Source organism: Molothrus aeneus, chromosome 16, assembly GCF_037042795.1.
Source record: "Molothrus aeneus isolate 106 chromosome 16, BPBGC_Maene_1.0, whole genome shotgun sequence".
In the NCBI taxonomy this organism is placed as follows: domain Eukaryota; kingdom Metazoa; phylum Chordata; class Aves; order Passeriformes; family Icteridae; genus Molothrus; species Molothrus aeneus.
The window spans coordinates 15,862,089-15,889,774 of record NC_089661.1 but is presented as its reverse complement, the minus strand read 5'-3'; the positions used below and the strand labels follow the sequence as shown (position 1 = coordinate 15,889,774).

At 43.8% G+C, this 27,686-nt stretch overlaps 1 protein-coding gene across 1 annotated transcript; it reads right to left on the bottom strand.

Annotated features, from left to right (window-relative positions):
* Nucleotides 1–19: 19 nt before the first annotated feature.
* Nucleotides 20–27,686, bottom strand: RBBP6 (RB binding protein 6, ubiquitin ligase). Its single transcript, XM_066560995.1, has 18 exons — nt 27,461–27,686; nt 22,319–22,418; nt 20,440–20,478; nt 19,766–19,802; nt 15,151–15,195; nt 12,685–12,773; nt 12,468–12,564; nt 11,805–11,944; nt 10,772–10,944; nt 9,824–9,927; nt 9,028–9,383; nt 8,100–8,193; nt 7,941–8,019; nt 7,807–7,852; nt 6,319–6,681; nt 5,871–5,972; nt 2,731–4,476; nt 20–2,044 (listed from the first exon to the last, which is right to left on the bottom strand). Exons 1-18 carry the CDS (start codon nt 27,624–27,626, stop codon nt 442–444), a joined length of 5,379 nt encoding a protein of 1,792 aa, XP_066417092.1. The 5' UTR covers nt 27,627–27,686; the 3' UTR covers nt 20–441.

Below are 27,686 nucleotides of genomic sequence, written 5' to 3'. Positions count from 1 at the left end.
CTGGAAATCTCACATTGGGTCATTTATTGAAAACTTTTTTTATTGTAATCAAAAAGTGACATAACAGGGCTGTAATGTATTCTGCATTTCATCCGCTGGTATTTGGTAACTGGTACCAGCTGCTTCTGCCAGGCAATTAAAAAAAACCCGAATGTGAAAATCTTCACAGTACAGTAAACTCCACCCAAAATAATTAACGGTGGTTAAAAAGAAGATGCCCCAGCAAAACCTTTCATGTTACATGGTCACAACTCACAATTCTGTACAAAATGTTCACTTTTATAAAGCTCTGATGTAAAAATCAAATAATCAAGCAGCAATATTTTAAGTGCAGCACAGGGTCTTTCATGTCATTATTTACAACGCTTGAAGTCGTTTACATTTTAACAAAGATCATACAGATGACTTAGTAATTAAGTCATTTTTTCACTATCTGTCGGTTTATGTCGTGACAGATTTCACTTTTTGGTCGTCTTTCTCTTTATCTTTGCTCTTCTTCGATTTTTTCTTCTTGTGTTTGTGTTTTTGGCTCTTTTCCAATTCTGTTTCATTTCCCATGTGTTTCTTATGCTTCTTATGTTTCTTGTGCTTCTTGTGCTTCTTCTTCTCTTTCTTCTTTTTCTTTTTCTTGCTGTCCTGACTCTCCCCTGAGCTGGCACTGCTGCTGTGGCTCCGTGTCTGGCTCTCGGAGGGGCTGTGGCTGCGGCTGCGGCTGACGCTGGGGCTGCTCTGGCTCTGGCTCCTGCCCACCTCTGGCTGCTCGGCGGGAACCGGGGCGGCCGCCTCCTCTTTCGCCTTATCCACCGCCTTTTCCTTCGCCTCTCTGGGCGTTTTCCCTGCAGCCTCCTCGTCCTTTGCAGACACGTTGCTCTCGCTGTCACTCTCGTTGTAGTCTGGCACGAAGGCGGCCTCGTCGGTCTCGCGGGTGAGGTCGGACGAGAGGCGCGCGGCGCTGCTCACCGGCGGCTTGGGCTTCGCCGCGCCTTTATCGCTCTGAGCCGCCACGTTCTCCTTCTCCACTTTAACTTCTGGCGAGTCCTGTTTCACCGGTGGCTTATTCCCACCTGGCTCTTTCTCCTTATTGCTCTTGACTTCTGGGACATGCTTCTCCTTCTCCTTCTCCTTCTCCTTCTCTTTCTCCTTCTCCTTGCCCGGGTTTTTATCCGGGGGTTTGTGTTCCTCAGCGGGGCGCTTGGGCTCGTGCACAGCTTTGTGCTCGGCGGGCTTGCGCTCCCGCGGGGGGCTGTAGCTGCTCCGCTTGGCCTCCGCAGGGCCCTTCTTGGCTGGCTCCGCACGCTCCTCTCTTGGTTTGCTCTTCTGCACTGCTGTGGAGTCTCTGATCCGGGATGGGGAGTCTTTCCTCCGTGCTGATTCACTCTTCTCATCTCTGCGCTTGGAACTCGAATGCTCCCTGCTGCCATCGTGGTCAGACTTCTTGTCTCGGTTGGGGGTGAAGTCCTTCGCAGCAGAGCCACGGCCACTGTCATGCTTCTCTGAAGATCTGCCATCTTTCGAAGACTGAGATCCAGTTTTTCCATTTCCTTGCTCAGCTGTGCGCTCTGAGTGCTCTTTTTCTGGCTGAACACTGCTCTTCCTCTTCTCAGAACTGTCCTTGTCTGACAAAGAATGATCCCGGTCTTTGGTTTTACCTTTTTCACTTGACACGGAACTTTTTGAACTCTTGGCATCGTGTTGGGTGCTTTCATAACTTGTCTCTTTTGCAGCCTTCTGTATTTTCTCCAGAGGCTCTGTCTCCTTTTCAGTGTGTTTGAGGGGGTTTGGTGCCTTTGCACTCACAGGTTTGATAACACTGGTGGGTTTTCCTACAGTTGGGGGCACCTGGGTGGTGGATTTGATGTCTTCCTCTTCAGACTCAAAGTCATCTTTATCCCACTTGGACTGAGGGACCTGGATCATGATAATGACATCCTCAGCAGGGGCTGTTATGTCGTTGTTATACTCCTCCAGGGTCTTAATGACAGTTCGTTTGGTGTCTGGCTTCTCCTCAGGCTTCCGGACAGGGCTTCCCCCAGTAGAACTCGTGCTGGGAGGAAAAACATGGACATTAGTAATGGGATGCACACACAGCCAGCTCTGGGAACATTTTATAAACGGGCTTGTGTTTCAATTCTAAATTCTCAGCATTTTCCTCAAGGATGTTCAATTAAGGGAACAGACAAGAGAAAGGCTGAGTCTGCTAGCTGAGATTATGAGCAATCAATTAATTTAGTATCTTGCTACTATACATTTAATTAAGAAAGACACAAGATTATCAGATTGGGGACTGTCTGATCTGGTAATTCCTTCATGTCCTATTTCTCCCAATGGCAGATAAATTCGATATCCATTCTTCTTTCAACATGAAAGCAAGCAAATATGGAGAGGTATAGACAGGCAAAGTTTTATCCTTATGCCCCAGTTCTTCCTTAGAAAAATGGACATTTAAAAAGCTCTTTAGATTACCAAGACACTATCTTAAGTCTTCAACCAATGTCATAAATGTTTTGAGTTTGCATCACCAGCAAATGAACACTGCTAGCTTCCTGTGCAGTACAAACTGCTCGTTTTCCTTGACAACAGCTGAGTTTGACCCATGTATAGTCTCATAAGGAAGATCATGGATTATTCCCTTGTTTAGCACAAATTTAGCTGTTCCTTTCCTTAAGCACCATAAACAACTGGAGGAGAGGAGGAGGAAAGAAAGAAAAGGAAAAGAACTGCCTGAGGTACCTGGTGTAATCCACAAGAGTCGAGCTCGCGCCATCAGCTGCCGTCACTTTCCTCCTTGCTTTTCCCTTTGTCTTTTCTGCTTTAACTTTGCTGCTGCTGGGCTCAGGTTTCTCCACAGCTTCTTTTCCAGGTGGCACGTTTTCTCCACTCACAATCTTTTTTCCAGTTTCTCGGTTAAGTTTAATCTTTTTGGATGGGTTGTTAAGAAAAGCAGCTTTATCCTTTTCCGGGGTCCGCTCTCCTTTCTCCCCCTCAGGCTCTGCCTTCCCCTTGGGTGATGTTTTCAATTCTGCATTTTCAGGTTTATAGGCCTTTGCAGAAGTGGCCTCATGTTCTTTATCAGCCTTTTCCTCTGCTTTTCTTTTCCTTTTCTCGAGTTTGGCATCAGAAAGTTTGCTTTTCTCAGCAGGTTTCTTTGACTTCTCCTCCTTGCTGGAGGGCTTCTCTGCCTTGGCTTCTTTAGGATGTTCTTTCTTTGCCTTGTCCTCCTTGGCTGGTCTGGTTTCTGGGTGGTCCTTTGTCACTTTGGCATGAGCCTTCCGTGGTGTACCAAGAGCCTTCTCATCCTTCTGAGAGGAAGAAGTTTTAACACTGTCTGTCTTTGGCAGCTCTTCCTTGACTTTTTTCACAGGAGGCTCCGTTCGAGGAGATTTTTCGCGATCGGGGTCCACCTTTTCCTGGGAAGCTTTAGCTGGCTTTGCTACGCTGTCTTTCTTTGGAGCAGCTGCCACTTCTACTTTCCGCTTTGTTTTCTCAACCTTTGCTTTTGGCTTATCCTTTTCTTTTTTCTCCTTTTCAGACACTGGTTTGAAAGCAATGGAATCTGCTTCCATGGGCTCATCCCTTACAGGGGTGGCATCATCCCTGCTTGGCAGCATGAATAGAGAGTCTGTTTTAGCATCTTCTGTTGGAACTGGCTCTCTTGGTTTTCTTGCCCCTTCTAACAGCTCAACGTTGGGAAATCCTTCATTCTCATCCCCTTTTCTTCTCTTCCGGTGTTTTTTATGTTTATTGCCCTTGCCATCTCCCAGTGGATTTTCCACCTCCTTCTCTTTTGATTTTGTAGGATCTTTGATGCCATGGCTCTCTCTCCCAGGCTTTTCAGGGTAGTTTCCAGCTACATTACGATTCCTGTGGCTCTGCCCAGCAGGATACTCCTCCCTCCGTCCCCGAGCATATGGTGAATTCTCTCGTCTGGTCCCAGGTGGGCCAAACCGTTCTGGAGAGAAGTTCTCTCTGCTCACCGGAGGCCGTGGCTGAGCACCCACGGCATAGCCCTTGTAAAACTTCTCGTACCACTCTCTGTAGTTCCTCTCCCATTCTCTGTACCTCTCCTTCTCAAAGGGGTCTCTGAAGTCCACCGAGCGGCCGTAGTAGGCCTTCATGTCGTACGGGGGCACCTCTCGGTAGCGGTTGAAGTACTCGCGCTCGGCCTCGCCCTGCGGGACCGTCCGTTTGGTGGGGGACTGGCCCCGGAACACCGGAGACCTGGAGCGGGAGTGGTAGCGCCTGTACGGGGGCGAGCGGGAGCGGGAGCGGTGGTAGCCGTGCGAGCGGGAGCGGGAGCGGTAGTTCCGACTCTTCCCTTTGCCTCGTCTCTGATAGGGCGGCGACCGCGAGTAGGAGCGGGAATGGGAGCGGCTGAAGGAGCGCGAGTAGGAGCGGGAGCGCGATGAACCTGAGCGTGACTTGGAGTAGGTGTACGAGCTTCTAGAGTAAGATGAAGCGCTATAGGGAGACTTGGACCTTAAAAAAACACAACAAAAAAAACCAGATGAAGTTAATTCCAAACAGTCTTTCTCCTCAAATCTTTTCCTCCCACATTTATTTTTTCTTTCCTCTCCACATGCTTATGTCAAAGCTTCTTTCAGCTGCTGACATAAAGCTACTGCGAATCGAAGAACTTGATAACACATAAAAGTTTCTGCTCACAAGACAGAACAGCTGCTGCTTTGTTAGTGTCAGAACACACAGAAGGGTCAGTCTACTTCACTCACTCTATCACATGATCTACCAGAGCTACGGACAGATTTCAGGTGGTTACACTGGCCTCTACTGGTACGGGAACACGCACATTTGTCACTACTCGGCAACCACATGCAGTGCAAATCATTTTTGTTGCAGTAAGATGAAAAAAGAGCAAATCTGAATGGCTACAGGGCAGAATCACACCGAGAAAACACCACGTAGCCTGAGGACAGCAAAGCCAAATGTTAAAACACCAGCTCGGTCTATTAACCGCACCCTTTTTTGGGAATTTGGCCAGGATGCACAATCCCAATACTGCAAAGGACCTACAGACAGGCCTGTGGAATCCACACTACCAGGCAGGTGTCCCAAAAACATCCTGCACATCCCTCCAGCTCTAACCAAGGCAAGTGACTGCATTGCAAGAAAAATCCCATCTAAAAGCTTCTACCCTCAGTCTCTAGTCACAGGCCCCAGTGCCATGACTCTGGGAAAGCTCCTGACAGCACTGCTAACAACTACTCCTGCCCAAGGGATTTTTGGGGACAGAAAAAACAGCAGCTACCCTCGGGTTCTTTCTACTGTTTTTTAATGAATCATTTCACATGATTCATATGTTCATTAGCATCATTCCTTCTCTCCAAGTCCCTCACTAATTTCAGATTTCCTTACAAATAAGTCTGAGCTTTTAATTCCCACGAAAAATCTAACAATGTCACCCAACAAGTGAAAGCCCCCAGTCTGCAGTCCAGGTTCAAGCATCTCATGTATCCACATGAGATGGACAAAAGCAGAAATGAGGACGATTTCTCTCACCTATCTCCTCCAAACTGCTTGGACTGCTCGGTTGCAATCAGAATAGCAAGATGCTGAAAATCCAGCCCTTACAGCTATTCTGTTCCTGACCTCCTCAGGGCTGTCAGGCAGTGAAGGATGCTACTGCAGAGATACCTTAGCAAGACAGATGCTTAGCGCTCCTTAGTGCCTGCTGCCCAATGCTAATTCAGTCACCTGCAATCTCTGCCACACTGGAGCCAATAACTTGCATATGACTCCTGTCACTGCTCATCCCTCAATCATCCAATCCATCTAACGACAGGGAGGTGGAGTGGAACTCCTCCTGATTCCTCTAGACAATCTGCTTCTCCATTACGGACATGTAAAGCAGTTACCTGGAAAACGAACGCCTACGCTCCTTTTGAATCTTTTTATATTCCATCAATTCCTTAGCAAAATCATTTGTAAACTCATCAAGTTTGGACTTTTTCTTTTCCCTGTTAAAATAAGTTTGACCTTTATTACAATTATAGTTTGACCTTTATTACAAAAGACATCAAGAAACAAAACATGGCCAATATGAGAAAATGTTTACTGCATGCAATGCAAAAGGTGAACATCCTATTTAAGCAAAAACAGTTCCTACAAGTTTTAGGAAAAGTTCTAGAATTACATTTGTCTTGGTTTAGCTTTGCATATTTACCATCTGCGATGAAAAAGTATATTGGAAGAAACACTAAGTCACTTTTGCTAGGTCAGATGCACTTTAGCGTAACCGCAGTCCAATACGCTCCCCCGATACAGACATGAAAACAAAGCAGCGTTAGCGAGCCAAATACTTACTCCTCTTTAAGCCTCCGTTGCTCTCTGTAAAACTCCTCCCTAGAGAGAGGAGGTGCTTGTGTCGTTGGGATGGTGTTTGAATGAGCCGCTGGCACTGCTGTTGGGACCCAAGCTGATGACATGTTTGCAGGAGCTGGGGGATATCCGGGAGGGGGGACAGTGTACCCAGCGGATGGAGGCTGCCCAGGTGGAAACTGAGGAGGAAACTGTGGTGGTGGTACCCCCGGAGGAAGAGGAAGAGCATGGGGTGGTGGAGGATACAAGGGAGGTGGAGGCACAGGCACAAAGACTGGTGCTGATGCTGGCAGTGATGGGGCCTGAGTCCTTTGGGCACGGTCACTGTGCGGGCGTCCTCGATTTGAACTTTAAAGAAACCCAAAAACACGTGTCACTGTTTGTCACAGCCTGCCCTGAGCGTACAGAGGAAAGCGAAGCGGCAGCACGGCGGGAGCACTCCTGGTTCTCACTGGTCTCCGGCTTTCTGTTCACTCGAGACTACACTCAGTCCTGGAGCCTCGTACTTGCCTTGCACATCCTCGCCCCAGCAGCTCCCTCAGCCTTCTCTCCTTACACTCAGCTTCAGGACTGCGGGCGAGGCTGCCACGAGACCCCCATCTCCCACGAGCCAAGCACCCACTGCTCCTCTGCCCCTCCTGGACACGCCTTGAGCTCTGCACTCCCGGGCTTCCGAGCACTGCGCAGGAATTAACTCACCTCTCACAACTCTCCTAACCTCTCCTACGTTTGCTTCCCGAGCTCCTGCCTCACGATGCATTGGCCTGTTCTTGTCCCTGAATTGTTTTTTTTTCTTGTTTACTGGATTTGAGATTTTAGATAATCTGGGGGACGGATGCTGGATTTTGTTTTGATTTATCTTTCAGACTTTATAAAAACAATGACCCTTACAGCCTGGCTGTAACAAATCTCTAACAAATGAAGGATTAATTTGACGCTGCGATAACACATAAACAGGCTCCTCTCTCTAATGAGAAAAAGCAGCTTGGTACCTTGAGATGACTAAACTGCAGAAATACAAAACTGTCATAAAAATAACAGCCTCTAATTTTTCAATAATTTGCTCAATCAGTATCAACTAAGTTGTTAAAGAAAGAATGTTGGAGGGTGATTTCTACTGGGAAATCAATTTCTTCAGCCTTATTCAGTCAGCAATCAAAAGGGTGCTTTTCCATTTGATCTTTTAATTACATTTAATTTTTGTATGTAATTTAGGCTTCCCAAAAAGTGTTCATTAGTCAGAATCTTCTTTTCAATTATGTAGTGGAGTTTTATTTTTCAATAATCTTACTGTAAGTACAGGTCCCCTTTGTTAAAGTTAATTTAAATGAAGCCACTTGAAAATTAATTACCACTTGAATTCTCCACAACTATTATTTCATTATAAATCAGCTGTTGTCTAAGCGATGTGTTACAGATTAATTTACAACCGGTTACAACTAGTAATACATTCAATTTCTGTTGAATACTTACAGCTCCCAGCCTGGCCTGCGAAGTGCACCAGCTCTCATTGGATGACCTTTTGCAGCAGGGACAGGAAAAAAAACCCCAGTAAGTTTATCTGAAGACAACTTTTTCGATGAAATTCTAAAGTTCTAGTTTCTTACCAGTTGTAGGTATTGATTGTCCTTGAGGGCCCAGTAGACTTGGTATCGCTGGCTGTCTCAGTACAGGAACCTGATAGCCCTTGGGAATAAATGCAAACAGTCACAAAACAAGCTCTACTAGAACATAAGAATCATTGTATGTGATGAAATAAAATCTACCTTCTCTTCCAACAAACTGCTGATTGACAAAGGGGAAGATTTGGAAAGCTCAGCAGCAGTCATCAGAGCAGGAGGCAAAACAGCATCGGCATCACTACAAAAACAACACATTTTTATTATTGAAACACTGCTTTGAAGTGAAATATAATACATATTTTTAAATATAAAGTCCAAGGTGAGAAAAGGCTGATTTCACTAAATAAAAAAAATATTTTAAAATAATCTTCACCAGATTTACACCTGTGAAGTTGGCAGGCTCCAGAGGAAGCACTGCTGAGGAGTCTGTTTGGATGCTGGCATTTAGTGGGGAAGCTCTCTGGAAAAATATTTGATTAAGCAGCACTTGAAAGGATGAGAATCCATATAACCCGTGCACTGAACCTCAGCTTTGGAAGATGCAAGAACTGAAATTCCATTAGAAAATGTTTCCGTGCTCCTTTGAATCGTGATCCTTGTACTGATGGCACAGCTGAGCCTGGCAGCCCTCTGGACACACTGGTTCTGTGCATCCAAGGCAGCAGGATTAAAGGATGGAACCCTAAACACTCGTAACAGATTTTTACACGAAAATAATATTTCCTCAGTAATAAAGAGAAAATAATGAGACACTAAGGTCTAATGGAAATAAATGGCTACTCTATGAATGGCTGGCCACTTCAAATCAAAACCAGGCCCTCCTTCAGGGCAAACCTGTGCTGAATGACTGGTAGGGGAACCAAACAGAAATCCTGCCAAGAAAATTCTTGCATGAGGTACATGTTCTACTTACTAAGTGTCCTCATTCCAAGTAAAAACAGAACCACAACTTCCACAGTGACCTGCAGCTGTCACTAATGATACACAGGGCGCTAGCTGCAAAGCTCAAGAAAGATCTAACCTGAGCATTTTGACTTCTTTTATACTGCTGTTGATCTCCAGATCTCCTTACCGAAAAGGTCCATCTGGCTTTTCCCCACGGAGAGAGAGGGACACTGCCGGAGGGAGATCGGAGACAACCACAGAAGACGGATTGACTGGCAGCCCAGCTGCCATGGATGGCCCGGGGCCCAGGGAGGAGAGGGCGGAGCGGGAGGCCAGCGAGGCCAGCGGGATCATCAGCGGGTCCTGCTGCCGGGCCATGGCCGGCCGCATCAGCGGCTGCAGGGTGCGCGTGATCGTCTGCCGCATCAGGGGCGGCGGCGGCGGCGGCGGTGGCGGCGGCAGCTGCTGCTGCTGCTGCTGCTGCTGCTGAATCTTACGGAGCCTTTTTGTGTAACCGGTTTCATTCTTGAAGTTGTTGACAGCCTAGAGGTAGGGAAACATGTTTGAGAAGGAGATAATAAACTTCAGTAGAAATATGAACAAAAGCATTTCTACAGGAAAATCACCGTGTGTTCCTGTAAGTGCTATTAATCCTAAACCAATTAACACGCAGCTACGAACATATCCCATGGAACTCTGGTATCAATGACTGGTACCTCAGAGTCTCTGCATTAAAAGTACTTTGCTGTTAACACCCCATTTGAAAGTGAGGACATCCCATTAAACACAAGTGTGTCCTGAATTTGCCAGATGGTCTCTAATGAGCAGTAGGCTTCTGTAAAAACAGATCATGTATTTGAAAAGTAAACTTAGCTTTGTTGAGTTCAGCTTTGCTTAAGGAGATCTAAATTAATATTTTCATCCCTTTCAGCTCTTTATAAACAGATTTTTCTAACAAAGACTTCAGGCTAAAGTCACATTACCTGGCGCAGAAACTTGTTGGCGATTAAAGCATCAGGAGAAACATCTGTCTGATGGCAGGTAGGGCATGTGTGTTCCTCGGACTCCAGCAGTGCTGTTCTAATACCTGGGAATAATTAGAATATTTAAGTAGTTTATAGCCAAACTAAGTAAACTTTTTTGGTTTTCATTAATTACAAAAACAAACATATGATTAATGGTGAAATATGGTCTTGAAAGCATGAAGCTGTTCATGTTCTATAGTGGGAAAAACTGGCAGAGGAACAGGTTGCCCAGAGAAGCTGTAGCATCCCTGGAAGTGTTCAAGACCAGTTTCGATGGGGCTTGGAGCAAGCTGGGCTAGTGAAACCACTCAAACCACTCTGAAATTCTACAACAATTTCTAGCATACAGCAGAGGGTCAATGTTTTATTGTGGTAATATGTAAAGATGCAGAGCAGACTGGCATGTGACAGCTCAACTGGTCTTTTTTCCATTCTAGTACAGCAAAAAGTCATTCCATATTAATGAATAAAACACATTTCAAAAAACCATGAGGTTTGATTTCTGAAGGTTTTAACCGGCTCTAGGGAAGAACATGATCAAATGCCTCAGTATCAGTTCTTTGTAGTCTGCACTAAGTCCCCAAAGTTGGAGACATAATTCTGTGTGAGGGAAAGGGCTGTGGACAAAATAAATGCATTCTATATCTAATACTGTAACCACCTGCACTAATATGCACTCCCCTCCTCCTCTTCCCTCTGCAGGTAAAGAGGATTGAACTAGAAACTTAAGGAGAGAAAAAAGCTTTCTGCCTTGTTTTCACCGTCTGCACAAGAAGAGTCTTTCCCTGCTCATGACATGCTGAAGTATTCAACAGAACTAACACAGCAATTTCCTTATCTCCTATTTCTGCTCTCAGAAGATCAAATTTGATGTCTGGAATTAACAAATTTGGCAGTAACACTTACATTCATCACAGTAACTGTTTCCACAGCAGGGAATAACAACCGCATCCGTCATTATATCCTTACAAATGAGACACAGCAGCTCATCTGGAATAGGGTCATCTTCTTCTGAAGAGGAGGATGGCTCCTCAGGTAGGAAGGGAGGCTTCTCCTTCTTTCCTATAGCATAAGCTTCCCTGGAAGTAGAGTGGGGAAAGCAAAAGAAAGACGTTAAAGAGAAAACTCTTCCAAGCTTCGAATTTTATAAAAAAAGCTAATATGTGGTATTCTTCTCCCTCTTCACTGGCCTTCCTAAACACAGCTATTCTGTTTGAGCTACTTTTCTATAGCCCTAACACAAGAAGAGGGAGGGAGGAATTCTCCTGCAGAACTATCCAGTTCATTGGATCAACTAAGAAATCAGTTCAGACTAGAAAAACATTTGACAGCTTATATCAGGTGACATGAATCTCCTTTGCCAGAGGCTAAATGTAAATTGGAGGCTCAGGATAAAGCTGGTATCCCAGTAATGACATTTTCTAAGTGAAAGAAGTCTGTGTTACAGCTTCCAAAAAAGGACATCCAGTTGAGAAAACCAGAAGGGCTACCAAGAGTATTTTAGAACAGCCACTGTGCTCAGCACACACAAATGTTTTTCTAGTTTACAGTAACAGGAAAACTTAAGCCTGCTTCACATCTGAGGGAGGGAGTTTCAGTCCAACAGCTGCTTTATTACATTTTACATTAAATCTTTGAAAGACAAACTAGAATCAAAAGGAGCTCCCAGAGAGAACAACTCCAATTACAAATGCTGCTGGAATGTTCTGCAGAAATAGCCTCAGCATACCCCCTGTTTAACCAGCTCCCAGGGGTGTGAGCAGCAGGACCCCCACTTTAATGTTAGGCAGCAGCATGGACTTTAAAGCTGAGACTCAGTGCCAATGCTTCCTCCCCACATCTCCAGGTGCTGGCCAACGCGGCTGCACCGCCACTCGTGCATCTCTGCCTGGTTCCTCTCACTCCCTTTTGGGATCAGTCCAACCAATCCCATACTTACGCATCTATGGTTGGAATTGCATATTTCCCAGTGTTGGTCAGCATGGCACCCTTTGTGTTGGGGTCCTTCACCTCCATCATAAAACTTCTTGGAATTCCTGTGCTTTTTTTAATTCTGGGAACAGACTCGAAATTTTTGTCCTATTAAGAAAGACAGACGTATCTCAAGAACCACCCTGAAAATGAGATTTCAGTGACTATTTTAAGCACAAAAACCTTTAACAACCCTCTCCTCTTACCTAGTGTAAGGGTTGTTGGATTAAAATACTCTTTTCCCCAAATGAATGCAGCCAGGGTGTTCCAGAGGCTGGAACAATATTTTTGAACTCACTGACATTCTTTGGCTTAACTACAGCTTCCTTAAGGGTGAAATCCCCCAAACCAGCTCCTCCTCCAAAGGGCAATTCAGAGGGAGCTGGACTCAGGGCTTGGAGAAACTTGTTTTGAGATATATCAAGCACAGGGGTTCACAGAAAAGATCTATGGGAATATTTAGTGCCTCTGACCCAGCAAAAAGAAAATTTTACAATTCCAGGTTTTTCTTAAATCCAAAGGGTTTTGCAACACTGCCATGTAACCTCTGTATTTCTCACCAAAAGACACAATTCTAACTCTCCAGATAAAAATTAAAAACTGAGCACTTCCCAAGTCCCCCAAGTCTTACCCCATTTGTTGGACAGTTCTTTATGTAGTGCCCAGGTTTGCCACAGCGAAAACAGGTGTAGGAGGGTGGAGGTGGCCCCACAGGTTTCTTCATGTAACTGCAAGTTTTTGGGGGAAAAAAGGGAAAGAGATTCATGTGTCTCTCTTGTTTAAAACAAACCATCTCTACAATTTTTACATCAACTTCAAAGAACAAGTTTCATGTTAGCAACACTTACTTGACTGGATCATATTCATGGCCAGACTGTGTCATCATAGCTTTTATTTTATCCTCCTCGGAAGCATTGGCTTCAGCCAGATTGGCAGTCTGTGCAACAGGTAATTATTTGACACACACATTAGAAACACATTTAAGCCCACGCAGCCCAAGACAACACCACTCATCCAATCCTGTAAAGAGCAGCACTACGCTAACTGAGCTTGCATGAGAGCAGCTGCTTATACCAAACAGATTTGTGCTGAAGATGGTCTGGGGAGTCCTTATGCCATGACATGATGTTTATGTGCCTGAGAACCTACTAGAAAAGAGCACTCTTGGGCACTCAAACCTTAGGCTCTGTTTGTACCTTACAGCAAGACTTGTGTAACCAATCCAATTTCCTTCAGATGACTGAAGCTATGTGTAGATAAACAACAATATCCAGTATTTTTATGCTGATTTTTAAGCTCCAGACTATATTCAGGAGAAGCGCTCCACTGGACAAGGAATTAAGATGGATACAAGCAGCATTATTTACATTTTGTAGTATTAAAAGGACACAGAACTGCAGAGGTGGGGAAGTTAGGTTTGTTTGCTGAAACTCAGCTTCAGACACACAAGTATTGAAAGGACTAAAGGATTTTACAAACCCTGAGCAAGGCAAAACTCTGTTCAGCAGAGATTTGCCCAGCAGGAGCTGCAGGCAGTGCAAACTGCATGTTCCCCCTCCTAACTTCTTCCTGTGAAGTGATTTCACTACAGTGAAGACTATCTTAGTTTTTTTTCCAGTTGACTATGTCCTTTTAACACACAAATTGTAATATAAACCTTCTGCACAACTAGACCTTCAAATTACTGAAGTCAGCTGATTTTTAAGTCATATTTGTTCAAATGTTTTTATTACACACTAGTCCAGATACAAGCAGGGTCTAAGGGAGTGACTGTAAATGACTTGGGCCTTCAAGCACCTATCACTCAGCTCAAGCACTCATGGTTTGGTTTTGTATGCATTCATTCACAAAAGCAACCAACTAGTTTCAACATTTTATTAAATGGTTGTTTCATATACACAGTTTCTCCACAGTAACAGAATCCGGATCGCCAACTCTGAAATCATTTCCATTAACAGTTACAGAAAGCTTTACAGATAATACTTGACTAATTTGTTTGAACCCAAACGGTTTACAAAACACATCCAAAAGCCACAAAACATTAGTAGGAATAGACCAAAATTCCAATATGGCATTTCATACATAGTAATAATCACCAGAGAACTGTTAACACATTGCCTCCGTGCTGAGCCGGGCTGCACTAGAGCCATTAGAGGGAGTAACGGTGCTGAGCCACTTGGTGTCATCTGCCTGCCACTTCTGAACTACTTAAATATCCTTGAAAGCTTAAATATGTGTACCCCCACCCCTTGGACAGCTTTGCACACTTTAGAGTAAAACTTCACATGAGGTTACAGACCCGAGGACACATTTAGGGACAGCACTAATGGGGACCAATTCTTTGGGTGGCTACCTTCCAAACTAGAGATATTTATACATAATGGGGGTTTTTTTTGGCCAAATGTATACAATTTAATTTCTGTAGCGAAGAGGGGAAAAGTTACCAGTGGGAAGAGATTTCTTTTTATTAGAAATGAACTCCAGCCTTTATCTTGCTGACAAAGAACTAGCTGCTCTGCCTCAGGCCCTGCCTACTCTACTGGCTGTAGCTTTAGGGACTGGTGCTTGAGCACTCGGCTGTCCACACAGTGCAGTCACTAGTGCTTTCCCAGACAAATTACACATTGGTGAGCAAAAATGCAAGCAGTTCCCGAGCAAAACATGGCATTACAACAGTTTCAAAAGGTCACAGCTGCTCAGATGCCACACATACACATTGGTATATTCCTATAAACAATGAGGTACATTTACACAATTTACACAGTCTGCGTTCAAACAAATTAGATCGGGTTGTCCACTGTATAGATCCCACAATTTATGGAATTGTGCAGCATTCAGAGAATGGGTCTGTAACTATGACTAGGGGTTCAAAAATAGCCATGCAATTGTCCATGGTACAGAACCGCTTCTCTTGTGGCTGGTCACACCCCCCTGGAATGTCCGTAACTTACAGCCAATTAAATTCTTCTGTACAAACTGGGTTAGTTTCCAACGCAAAATTAATGAAACGTATGAAAAACGGTAAAACAGCTTCTGAAGAGCTTCTTCTTTGTGTCTTGAGGATGAGTAATACTGCAACATTATGCTGAGGCTGATAAGGTACTCCCCTTCTATCTTCCCAAACTGGGAACTACTCTTTACAGGATAGTATCAAAATATACACACATTTTAAAGTTAAAAGAAATACTTTAAGTTAATAAAAATTAAAGGGTGCTTTCAATTACAACAATTATTCACCTATAGGTCACAGTATGAATTTAAAAATAGGAAGCAAACACTTTTTAAGTATTTGACAAGAATATATATATATATACCTTAGTAAGCTGGGCCAGAGAAATAGATGCAGAAGAGTCATCAATCTGTTCACAAAAAATTAAACACATATTCAAGTTCTACAGTCAAAACACAACAACAGTTAACCTCTACTATAGCCTGAATGCCTGCACTACATCCCCCTAAGTGTCACCCAAAGGAAATCCCAACCCAGGATAATTTGCATTTATTCAAAAAAAGTCCAAATCTATGATGGCTTAAGAGTATCTACGTGCTTATGAGAAGAAATTAAAATAACCAACCCCACTGGAGATCTACTTATTGTTTAGAATATCTCAGAGAGGGACCTCTTTCAAAACAGTAATGGGAAGTTGTCAATTTTCAGCTAAAAATAATTTTAAAAAATATTTAAGTTTAATTGAGGAAGAAGGATCACTCCAGGTAACATAGTATTAGTGTAGTTTGCAAATGAATCAGTGAATGTCTCTCATCATTTCTATATGCACACAGTGATGATTCTGTGAACCCAGAGCTGCCTGTCATAATGAAGGCCATCCCCAGCAGTCCCAAAACACACACTGCCCCTCCTGTCGGTACCCAAATAAACCCAAAGAAACCCAAATGAACGCCAATCTAGAACAGCAGCCACAACCTGTCACTTCTTCTGGAGAAAAACCAACTGCTTAAATAATTTAAATAAAGTTGTTTGTAATGACAGAGTAGACTATAAAAATTGAAAAACTGATTTCTTGTATGTTACTAGACCATAGGCCCTAGCACCCAAATCAGTGAGAATTTTAGATGGTTCCTTGCAATCAGACCAAACCTGATCTTTAATAGCAGCCCAGTGCTAAATGAACAAAGGAAATTGCAAAGCATATTCCTGATGATAAAAACATGGATTCAGAGCACAAGCCTGGAATTTTTGTCTCCATTTTTCTCCTCCCAGCTGCCTATGGAGCAGCTCTCAGGAATGACATCCTCAAGCTAGGAGCCAGAGAGCTAGTGCTGAAAAGCAGTTTTGCCACAAGTAAAAAGGTTAACTCGATCTACTTCCTTCTGCAGTATATTGAATTTTATCATGCCATGAGCAGCACTTGAGCTAGCACAACAGTACCACAAAGATACCTGAATCACTGCTTACTACATCTAACTTGCTCAGAACCAGAATAAAATTTCACAATGTGAACTGAACAGCTCTCCAAGAAGTCACTAAACAGGTCAGCAAAGAGATTAAAACCTTTCCTTAAAAAAGGTCTTGTCCTTTACTACCAAATGTAGCAGAGAATTTGAGGGAACAGTTTAGCAGGCTGCAGAAAAGCATTTCCATGCACGAGATGATTCCTCATGCCACTAAGCTGTTCCTGTTCTGTTTTCAGGAAAGCACACACAGTACCCCTGCATTACTGACTACAGAGCTCTTGATGCTTTGAGACTAAAGTCCTCTTCCTTTGCAGAGGAACACAGAGATCTAGACAAAAAGACCTTCATTCCACTGCAAGCTGTACCACAAGATTCACCTCTCCTCCTTCCAGAATGCTTTGTACCTAGTTCAGTTCAAAAGGAGGTCTGCACAAGCATTTTGAAGCTTCATGCTCCATATGCCACTCCTTTACACATGAAAAAGCAGACCAGTGTTTTCTCAGGGCAAGCACAGCTGTAATTTTGTGTTTTTTCAGAAACAAACAAGAAATTAGGAAAGCTTTAGCATTAAAGCTTTCTAGTACTGACCAGGAACTGAAACACAGTCAATAAATTATTAATTCTTCTGTTTTTTCAGGAAGCTGCTATTATACAGCCTGCAGGCAACAGTCTAATTTCTTAAAGGAGGTGATACTGAACAGTTACCAGAAGCAGCAAACAGAGAGTTAATGTACTCATCAGTGCATTTGCCCATGGCCATCCTTCAACCATCCTATAGTTTTTTCCAATTTTTTTCCTTTTAGATTTCTACTGAAGTATTTCCTGGCAGTCCCTCAAAATGGTCAAGTAGAAACAACATCTTTGTGAATTTGCAGGCAACCCTAGGATAACACTGCAGAAGTATTGCTAAAAAAACCAAAACGCAACCAGAAAAAGTAACCCCCAAACCCTAAACTCGACGGCCGATGTTTTAACTCCCATGTCGTGCAGCAGACTGAACAGGAACTAAGAGGAAGCCAAGTGGGCAAGAGGACAGAAAAGAGGAGGAAAAGGCTGATGTCAGTGCTGGAGTGCCACACTGAGATGACAGGGCTTTCCCCAAAGGCAAGCTTGGCTGCACACAAGGTCAGCCAGGGAGGCTGCAGCTGTGTCCCTGGTGCTGACCCCACGAGCACAGCTCAGCCCTTCCACAGCCTCTCCCCGGCACCGAGACACCGACCCTACAGCAGAAAGCTTCCTGCCCTGCTTTGGCTGGCATGGCAGCTGCCACAACAGTATGACAGTGAAAAAGTACTAAAAAGAAGAAGCTTTTGTGCATCCATTAAAAAAAGAAAACTGATTTTAACTCTGCAGCTTTACTCTCCATCAATAACTGACAAGATTCCTAATGATTTACTCCAACTGCACAAGCCCCAGCTTCTGCTCTGAAATACATGCAGAAATATTTGTGTTTAAAAAAAAAAAGAAGCAAACAATCCCCCCACACCAAGACCTGAATTAGCTTTAAGAATAAACTCTTTGTGTTCCTAGCCCCAGAAGCTGCTGAGGCTGCAGGGCTTTTCCAGTGAGAGAGGGCCTGTACAGAGGGATACAAGGCTTCCACCCTCCCAGACCAGGGACAGAGCACACCAGGCAATGGCTTTGCTTTTCCTTTCCTGCACTTAGTTCTCACTCACACTGTTTTCCCTCCCACTCTGGGATTTCTCCTTTTTTCTTTTCGACACATCTACGTTAGCTTATGGTAAGATGCTACTGAGCAATGTAATACAGACATGCCAGGGAACACACGAGGCTAAAAGAATGTTAACTTTATTTATGAACATGTGGTTTGTGTTTATACACATGCTAGTAAACAAAAAGAAAAAGAACTGTTTTCAAGAAATAAAAACCCATCTGAATTAGATCAAATACTATAAACGTGGTTTACATAAATGCATTACATTAACTGCTAGGGTCACTGGGCCAGTGCAACTAACTCCAACTCACAATGAGAGGCATTCATCTCCGAAAGGAATTGCAATCAATCAGCAACAGAATTATGGATGTTACATTTCGTGGTTTTAGACCTACACACAGTAAGTTTGCAATTTGAAGTTGATTGTTTCCATGGGAACCAGAGGCTGCATTCTTCCCAGAACGCAGCCCCAGAGTTCAGGAATTTCTAGATTAAGTTATCCTAGCAGCTGATCAAGTGATCAGAACCAATGATCCAGGGTTAGTGTAATGCCTCACACCAGTCTAGTGAAGGAGAAGCAGTTATACTTAAAATAAAGATAAAAAATAAACCCCACCAAATAGTACTTTGATACTCTAAGGACTATTGGAAAAGCACAGTTGCACACAGTACTGACCCAAGTGGCACACCAAGGTCTAGCCCATCGCCAGGCACGGATTTCCGTGTGGGATTATATGTTAGCAGCAGTACAAGTGTTTGCAAAGCTGAAGGAAAATGCTGCCCCTTTTTCAAATGTGAATTCCAAGTGGTGGTATACTAAAGAAAGGCTTAACCTTTGGGAATTACAGCAGCAGCCAGCCCTGGAGTCACCCAGACCCAAAAATGTGCTGCAGGCAGAAGTTAAGAAAAGTGACAGGGATTTCACTCCCAAATGCCCCAGGCTCTAACTTGGTGCCAAAATTTGTGATACATATTGTCATTTGCAGACAAACTGTTGAACTAAACTGCTTTACCGGATAAAGGGGAAAGAATCAAATGCAGAACTTTAGAATACCACTCTGGGTAGCAGCGATATTGAAATTCACGTCAGGCTATCAAAGACATTTCTGTACTCAGGAGGGCCCAAACAATATCACTTCAATTACACAGTTTCAGGAACAAATACCCAAATATTTAAGGACATAAGAAGGACTCATTTAGCTGCACAGAACTGTCCTGAAAACATCTGGGATATTCTGGGTTTGGTATTTGTTTGAACCCCCAAGTCAAAAGTAAGGAACAGCACCAAGTTTCACAATAATGATTTCTCAGTGGTTTTTGATAACATTTTCAAAAACCATTAGGCAAAAAAAAGGTATTTAAAAACAAAAGCTAAGTGATACAATGTGAAAATGGCAAAAAATACACTCCAAACAGTTTTTATTGCAAGAAACAAAAAGCACACAACAACCTATACAAACATACATATCACTAGCTATAGACAGACAGATGTAGAACATGGCACCATGTTCAGTGTGCAAACCTCGAGCCTACAGGATCTGGAAACGATCATACATTATCTGTACAACACAGAGTCATACAGGAGAGATTCTGGCATATTCAATATGAAATACAATGCATTACTAGGCACAAATACCAATATTCACATTAGAACTCTGCAAATGATGGCATTACCCAGTTTTTACTATGCTGAATCAAATACAATGTATTTACAACATACACTAGGTTTTACTGGAAAATATATTAAGTTAGCGTTTGGCAAATTAATAAAAGGCTGCATTGTTTAGAACTAAGTGCAGTGTGTAGGAAAAAAAGTGTGAGATTGTGTTTTTACATACTGCTTTTGATGTTCCACTCACTGGCTCACTTCGACTTCTAGAAGAAGAAATAAAGGTGATCAGAATGCAAAACAAATCACTTGTACCCGACACAAGATTGCAGAACCTGAACATCACATTATGCTCCAATACTCTAGCGAACATAGACATTTATTTGTAACATAAACTGTTCTCCCTTGGTACATTTGGTGCAACTAAAAAACTCCCCCAAATCACATTTCTACATTGTCACAAATTACTCAAGACTTACAGATCTAGAACACAACAGTGCAAGAGGAAGTCATGAGACATTTTGTCTCTGCTCTTTAAGTATCAAATCCATGAAGTCTGTACTAGAATTCTGTGTTCTCAAATAATCAATCACCAAGGCATGGGGCAGCTTTGGCCAACATGTACATCCCTGGAAAGGCACACAGGTACCAGGTACAGGGCTTCAGTTTCTGTGAAGAACAGTGATAATCTACAAGTGCAAGTTTGCTCAAGTGAAAAACACAGTCACATGACAAAGGGGCAACATAACAGTGTCAGCAGCACTGAACAGTGCTACAACAGTGTTTCTTTGTGGAAGCCCAAGCACTGTGTTCAGAGATCTACTATATTCAGCCATCAAAGTGCCAAAATATTAAACATGTTACATATGCTATATTGACTAAAAGTAGTAGTAGAAATGTCACCTGAAAGTAGTTTCTAGGATTTTGTGCGATTTAGGAGTCCTGTGACAAAAGAAAAGGTCTTAATTACCAGAATTTGCTATAAGATAATCTTGAATACGTTACAATATTTTAGGAAATATGTATTACATTTGAAAACTTGCTGAGATTCCACATACTCGGTGGTCTGGACCTGCATGCTCCTCATCATGAACCACACATGCAGCCACTGAGAGAGCTAACAAACAATCCACGCATCATCCAAAGAGTCCCATGAGCAGAAGCAATGCAAAGGCTGCTGGGGAATTCACATGCCAATGGAGAGGCTCAGCTTCCTGCCACTGCTGAACACCCCCAGGTTCCCAATTATACCTCCTGAAGGTGAGGAGGTACACGGAAATAACTTTGGATTACCACACAAGAGTTGCTCCAGCCATTCACTGCAAGGTGAGTAATGCCTTCCTGAAGGCCTCTCACCATTCCAGCAGACATTCCCCATCCTCAAACGTTAACCACCCTGCCAGTGCTTTCTGCAGTGTTTCCAGTGGGGAACAGAAGGCTCATCTGCCTGGTTAATTTTCAGCTCTACCACAGCAGTGCTGTTCTTTACAGCAGTAGTGACAGAATCCTTGCTGCCAGCTTTGATTCTCTGGAAGGCTCTACAGCACCAGGCGAGGTGCACTGGCAGGACAGCACTCAGCTGAAAGGAGCCCCAAAGCACGGCTGTGTTTACAGGCACAAAGCTGTGGGGGCTTTGTGCCTGGGAGGAGGGAGAGCTGGGAAGCACTGCACCAACTCCTGCAGTAACATGCCCCAAGGTCACGTGCAGAGCCACATCCATTCAGGGTTTTTGGCTTGCAAATGGTTCATGGGTACCAGGATGCTGCTGTATTGTTTGTTCAAGACACACTGTAACTCCTCAGGGTACTTTCCTGAGAACCAACATTAGAAAGACATGGCAAAACCACAAGCTAATAATATCTCCTGCTGGTGGTGAAGAGGCATGGCTTTAAGGTTGAAAAACATGCCCATTCCAACAGAGCTGATGTGGCTATTATAGATCTGGACTGTATGAAAAGATCAATGCAGCCATAATCCTGGAGTCAGGATTGCATTTGAGTCTCTCTGATTTTAATCAATACCGAGGAAAGAGAATCAGGTGTAAACCTCAGAAATACAGAACTAAAATATGGAGCACAGATCCCAGCTCGGGTACAGACAGACTCAGAAAGGTAACCAGGACATTTGGTAATATGCTAAACTACCTCTGAGATTTGACTTTGGACAGGATTAACTGTTTACTCATGGTACTTGCACAAAAGCCAGTACCCTTTAGGGTATAGTTCTTTTTCTCTTGCCTCAAACAGATAGTGTGTGTTTAGGAAACACACAGGAATCACTTAGGAATGGGACTCCTTGTTTGCATGGCTCACCAGCTGGCAACCCTTGGTCTTTCCTCTCTGACTACTACATAACACCCCCACATCTGAGGCAGAAAAATACCTGTCATGTCCTGCCCCACCTCCCCCAAATGCAGGTGACAGTCTGACACCCAGAATCAAACTCTTTGAGATGTGAACAAATGCTAAGTTCATAAATGTCTACCTGTCTGTTAAAAAGGCAGACACATAAGGAATCTCCCCATGAAGAGGAAAAGGAATCTCAGAAAATTTGAATCGCAGAAAAATAAACTCCAAACCAAGCTCAACAGAATCATCTCCAAAGTTACCACTGCTGGTGTATGAACACCAAAACCTAAGTCCCACTGAAAGCTACCCCATGACTACAAACACCAGCAGCAGTTTTAAGAAGCGAGTTACAGCCCCAGTGCCTCTGCAATGCTGCCAGGGACAAGGTGGGCACACCGACCCCTCCCAAAGAAGAGAATGTTTGCTGGACTTACATAACGTATGTTTTGCTGGTAGCTTTAACTCCTCCAATGGGGATTCTCCTCACAATCACCGACGAGTTCTTGGGAATCAGAGCACTATCATCGGTGTATTCTGGAAACAACATCAATACAGAAAAGACATTAAATACATTCTTACAAATTGACTAATATGTAATTACAGAGCACTTTCGAGAACCCCTTTACAGATCTAAAAGCAACATTTTATACATAACATCAAGCTTTCATCCTCTAACACACCAGCAGCACCCGTTCAAGGAATCTTCAAGTTTGATTATCAAGCACAAGCAGCAAAATAATTTTCAGTTTTTAAAGTTAGTTTGAATGCCAGGAGCAAAATGGTTTCAAATTACACTAAAGCAGAGTCTGATAATGCATGAGGTTTTTCCCTGATCTGTTTTAAGCTGGTTTTGCTTCTGTCTAGCTACGAAACCAAGAGATCTCTGGAGAAAAACAAACCAAAGCTGAGCCTCACCTGCATAAAACAGATTGTAAAGTCTGTGAGCACTTGTCCTGAACAAACCAGGCACCAGCTAAAGCAGGGAAACTCTGCAGCACTCTTGACATGCTTTCAGCTTGTTAAGTACACCTGACTCCCCTCTGCTGCCCTGCTCAGGCCTGACAGAACAGCAGAGGCACCGGCTCTGTACTTGGAGCTGCACCATCGCCAACCAGGCTGGGCAGCTGCTCAGGGCCTGACAGAGAAACGCAACTGAAAGTGGCAGCACTGGAGTTTGGAGCACAAACACCTGGGGGTTCTGAGCCTGCTTTCACAGGCAGAAGGGGCTCAAACTAAAGTGCTACCTCCTCCCTTAAGCTCACGATCCAGTCTCAATTAACCAAAGGAATACAAGTTCTTTCCACTCACTCTCTGTAGAGAAGACAGACTCAAACAAAATGACTTCTGAAGTCTTGAAAAGCCTTTGGAAAACAGCATGTGCCTGGAGCCATCCCTGCTCTGCCTGGGCCTGTACTGTGCTATTTGTCTAAAAAGAAGAAAAGCCCCCTGACCTTTTACATAAGGCCCAAACAAAAACCCAATTCTCAGACAGTTTGAATAAACTTAAAATGCAAAGCCCTCTTCATAAGAATGGTTTTTATATGGAACTTACACAGGCTGTATATGACTAAATATTGTAAAGCACCACGAGAAGTCCTTCCCTGTGATGTGCCTGCAGTGTTACTTATTCCAATCCCTTACCTCTGCAGACTGAATTAAAGCACTGGTCTGAAACCTAGTACTGTTATGTATCTAGTCAAGCTTTGTCAGGATGAGTTTGCTTAGTGATCACACACAAAATACGAGTATCTCACAATTTATGCTCAATTTTTCAGTATATTATTCCTACAGGCAAGAACCTCCCTTAGACCAAAACACACCTAGCAGAAGACATCACTTCAACCATGAAATTAAAGTTTTACTTCTATTTCCAGCTAACAGAACATTTCTTCAGAAAACTGAGAAATCATTTAGCTGAAACTAATTCCTGATCGTTCCCCCAGGGAACCAAACAGTGAGACTCCTCTGGACTGCAGAGCACTTTAAAAGTGTGGGTGAAAGGACTAGCAGTGCCAGAAACAGCAGCTCTTACAGAAGCCACATCCTGACACAAGCCCTGGAGCTCTGCTCCTCACACAGCCACCTGCCAAAGAAGCCACATCGGGACTTTCTGATGGAGAAGGAGCTCACGCAGTGCTGAGGCTGAGACAAACACCTGGAAGATGGTGCCAGCTGCACTTCTAGAAGCCCAGAGCAGCTGTTTCTCCTTGTGCCTGTCCCTGTCTCTCCATGGCTCCCCACCTCAAGGTGAGGAGTGAGGCCAACTCCACAGAGCTACTGCTCACACGTGTCCAAGCAGAGCTCCAACAGAAACGCTCCAAGCTGCAGGCAGCAGTGTTGTTCATTCCCACTCCCATATAGCTCAAACTTGTTTTACCACCAGTGATGCCGGGAATGGCTACTGCAATTTCTCAATCCAAGCTGTGATTAAAAGCACCCAACTAACACAAAATGACTGTAAAAACAAAGAAAGACCTGGATATTAAAGCTTAGAGCAGAAGAGACACAACAGTCTAAAACTTGCTGTTTATCCTACAAGAAGTAGCTTGAAAGAGTCCAGATAATGAAGTATTTCAAGGCATGAATGGAGGCAGACTAGTTAGTCAGCTGACTGCTGCCTCACACTGACACAGAAATCTGACATCAACTACTGCATTAGTGTCCACAACCTTCTTACAGCTAGGTGCAAAGAGCTCAGATTTGCTGGCAAGTTTATGCTGCTTCATACTGAATGAGCAATTTAAAACCCCCACTTTTTAATTTATCTATTATAAGAATTTCTGCTAGTCTTAATAATTTGTGTTTATGTATGCTATAAACAAGTTACTGACAAAAGTTCCCACGTTATTTTCTGGCCTGCTTTCATTCATGGTTTTATCTGCCAGCATTGCCCAAACAGCTCTGAGCACTCTGAGAGGTTTTTCACTCAGGTGGAGTACAGAACTCACCAGGAGTCCTGGGAATGCAAGCCAAGGTGTGCTAGGGCAGGAAAAAGCCTTGCTAAGCAGCTGCTGGGGTAGGATGTGCGGGTAAGAGCTGCAATGGCTGCCAACATGCCAGAACACAGGGAATTCCCTGGAACACGTTTTCTCCCTAGACAGGATTTAACTCTGCTCTTATCACCACCACTGGCTCACTTTGGGACAGGCCACTGCTGTAGCTGGCTGCGAAAGCAGCCTTGAAACTTGCAGAGTAACAGACGGCGCCACTCGCGTTGGATTTTCTGCTTCCCTCAGAGCAGGAATCCCTGATCGGGAACGAGCCGGCTCAGGAGGTCACAGAGCCCAGGGAATCTCCAGGGCACTGTTTCCACAGCACTGTGCCCCACGAGAGCCCCTGCCCTGCTCTGAAGGGATGAGTCCATCAAATCCACCAGCTCCCAATCATTAATCGCATTACAGCGCCTGCCCCTGCTGTACGGCCCTCTGGGCTCTGCTGCGCTGTCAGCTGGGGCTGAACTGGTGGGGCACTATTCTGCCTCAAAACCATTCAGCCAGCCCACACCAGTTCACAGCAAACTTTGGGGTTTATTTTCTTTGTATTTTGCCCTGTATTTTGCACATTTCCCAAGTGTTCTGTTTCAGAATGGCACAGCACAGGAAAGAGCACTCAAGAAACCCCAGCTGTGGAGCTTGCAGCTCTTCGACAATATTCTAGGAACACCTGTTACAGAAGACAAGTAAAATAATCCAGATCCAATGAAACGGAGGCGAGTTTAAAAGCACCAATCTCCAGCACCAATCTCTTCAGAGAACATGCCTTGATAGCAGGTATGGAATAGGAGCCCCATACATAAAACAGGTCCTGCCCACTCATTTTGCATTCCCAGAATCTTACACAGTCCATCAGATCCCTTCTTCCCACCCATATTTAAAATCCTGTGTACTTTTGGCCTATATTAGCAGTTCTCCTATTACTAGCTTTCCATTAGGAAAAGTAACAGATCCAGAACTGTAAAAGCTTCCAGGATCTTGGACCAATCATGGCTCACTTTGTTCTTTCCAAAGATCATTTTAACATTTACTCAGGACTCCTGAATACACAAAGTTAAAAAAACCCAACACTTATGTGCACACATAAGAATTCCTAACATCCCACTTAGGTAGAATATCCCAGTTTAGTTGTTATTTTAATTTCTGCAGGTTAATTTAAGCATTTACATCTGATTAATAAAAACTGAGATTCACATTTATGCATGTGAACCAAAGATTTGACAGATACAGATTTTGGAAATACATTTTCTAGCTATGCTCTGCAAACCACAGAGGGATTTTTGCCCTTTCACATGGAAAACACCCTTAGGAAAGCTTCAATAAGCATCTGTATCAGTAATATAGAATTTAAAATTATGTATTTTACATAGTTACATATTTATAATTTGATACTCATTTTTTAGAGGTTAAAGTGCAACACAACCTGCCTAGCAGACCCAGGACCATCCTTTTTTAACTTCACCTTGAGGCAGCATCAGCTTCTAGTGAGGCAAAGCCCTTTCCTTCCCTGGACTCTGGTTACATGTGAAAACAAAGTAACACCCTGGTAGATCTGGTACCATGGATGCTGCAGTAATACTTTACGATGGGACATTTACAAGCATCTTTCTTCTCTTACAACTTTTAAAGGAAAAAACTACTGAGACACAGAACCACAGGGTGGGGAAAGAAAAAGGTTTAACGTTGCAGGAATGAAAATACAATTCTTTTTATTTCTGAAAAGTCACACTCCGAAGTCTTTAATCACATTCAAACTTATCAGGATGGCAGATTACCAAACTGAAGCATCATAGTAACACAAGCCCATACTCACATCACAGAATCAAGCACTATTTATTAGATTTAAGAGAATTTATGACTCCCCAAAGATCATATATTCACTGTAAACATGTATTTCTTACATATATTCACTGTAAATGTTCTGCCATAAAACTTCAAGACTGCCCTGATACAGCAAGCACTAAGTGCCAGGAAGAAAAAAAAAAAACAAACAAAACAACATTAAACAAGAATGATGAAATGATGCTCAGCAGTATCCAAACTACGGTGTCTTTTGTTTGGAAAACTTACATTAACAGGAATTCCCCAGAGTAATTTTACTACACAGAACGCTGATTGTGCGAGGCTTTAAGGGTCTGCAGAAATTGTAACTCAGTGATACACTCGATACAAATTGTTGCTTCCAAGCACTTACTGCAAGGGGCACTTGCTTTCAATGAAAGGCGGGTAAAAAAGGCAGCAAAGCACCTTCCAATGAAGGGGGGCAAAGAGAAATTGACGACAAAGTTCAGTCATCAAACACACTTTTCTTCCCTCATTCGAATTAGCCATGCGCTATACTCCTTGCGATAACCTTCACATTTCTCTGCCAGATTTCAAAGAAAGCTGGCAGGTTTGTTATGGTCACACATCCTGCCCCCCACCTCCCCCATTTTACCTACAACTCCAAGAAACCCAAACTTTTGCAGCACCTCCGCACGCAGAACTGCTCGGAGGGTGCTGTGAGAGCAGCAGCTACAAAGGAACAGCTCCGAGCCCACAGCAGCCACTGCTCCATCACCGCTGCCCCCGAACCCCACGCACCTTCTTTGGTCTGCGCGTTGGTGATCTGCAGGTCGCAGTCGGCCGCCTTCAGCTTCTCCCGGCCCATGATCTGGCGCTTGAGGTCGCTCAGGGAGATGTGCAGCCCGTCGAAGGTGACCGTGTCATAGTTGAGCTTGGAGGAGAACTTGTAGTGCACGCACGACATGGCGGGGCGCGGGCGGCGCCCGCTCTGGCGCGGCGGGGCCGCGGGGGTCGGGCAGGGCCC

Bases quoted from the DNA above. Each gene is read 5' to 3' on its own strand.
- RBBP6 (XM_066560995.1), bottom strand. From the start codon at position 27,626: ATGTCGTGCGTGCACTACAAGTTCTCCTCCAAGCTCAACTATGACACG. The intron at 15,196-19,765 runs GTATGTAAAAAC...TTTTGTGAACAG, and splicing joins TGAGTGGAACATCAAAAGCA to ATTGATGACTCTTCTGCATC. The intron at 9,384-9,823 runs GTAATGTGACTT...CCCTACCTCTAG, and splicing joins CCAACAAGTTTCTGCGCCAG to GCTGTCAACAACTTCAAGAA.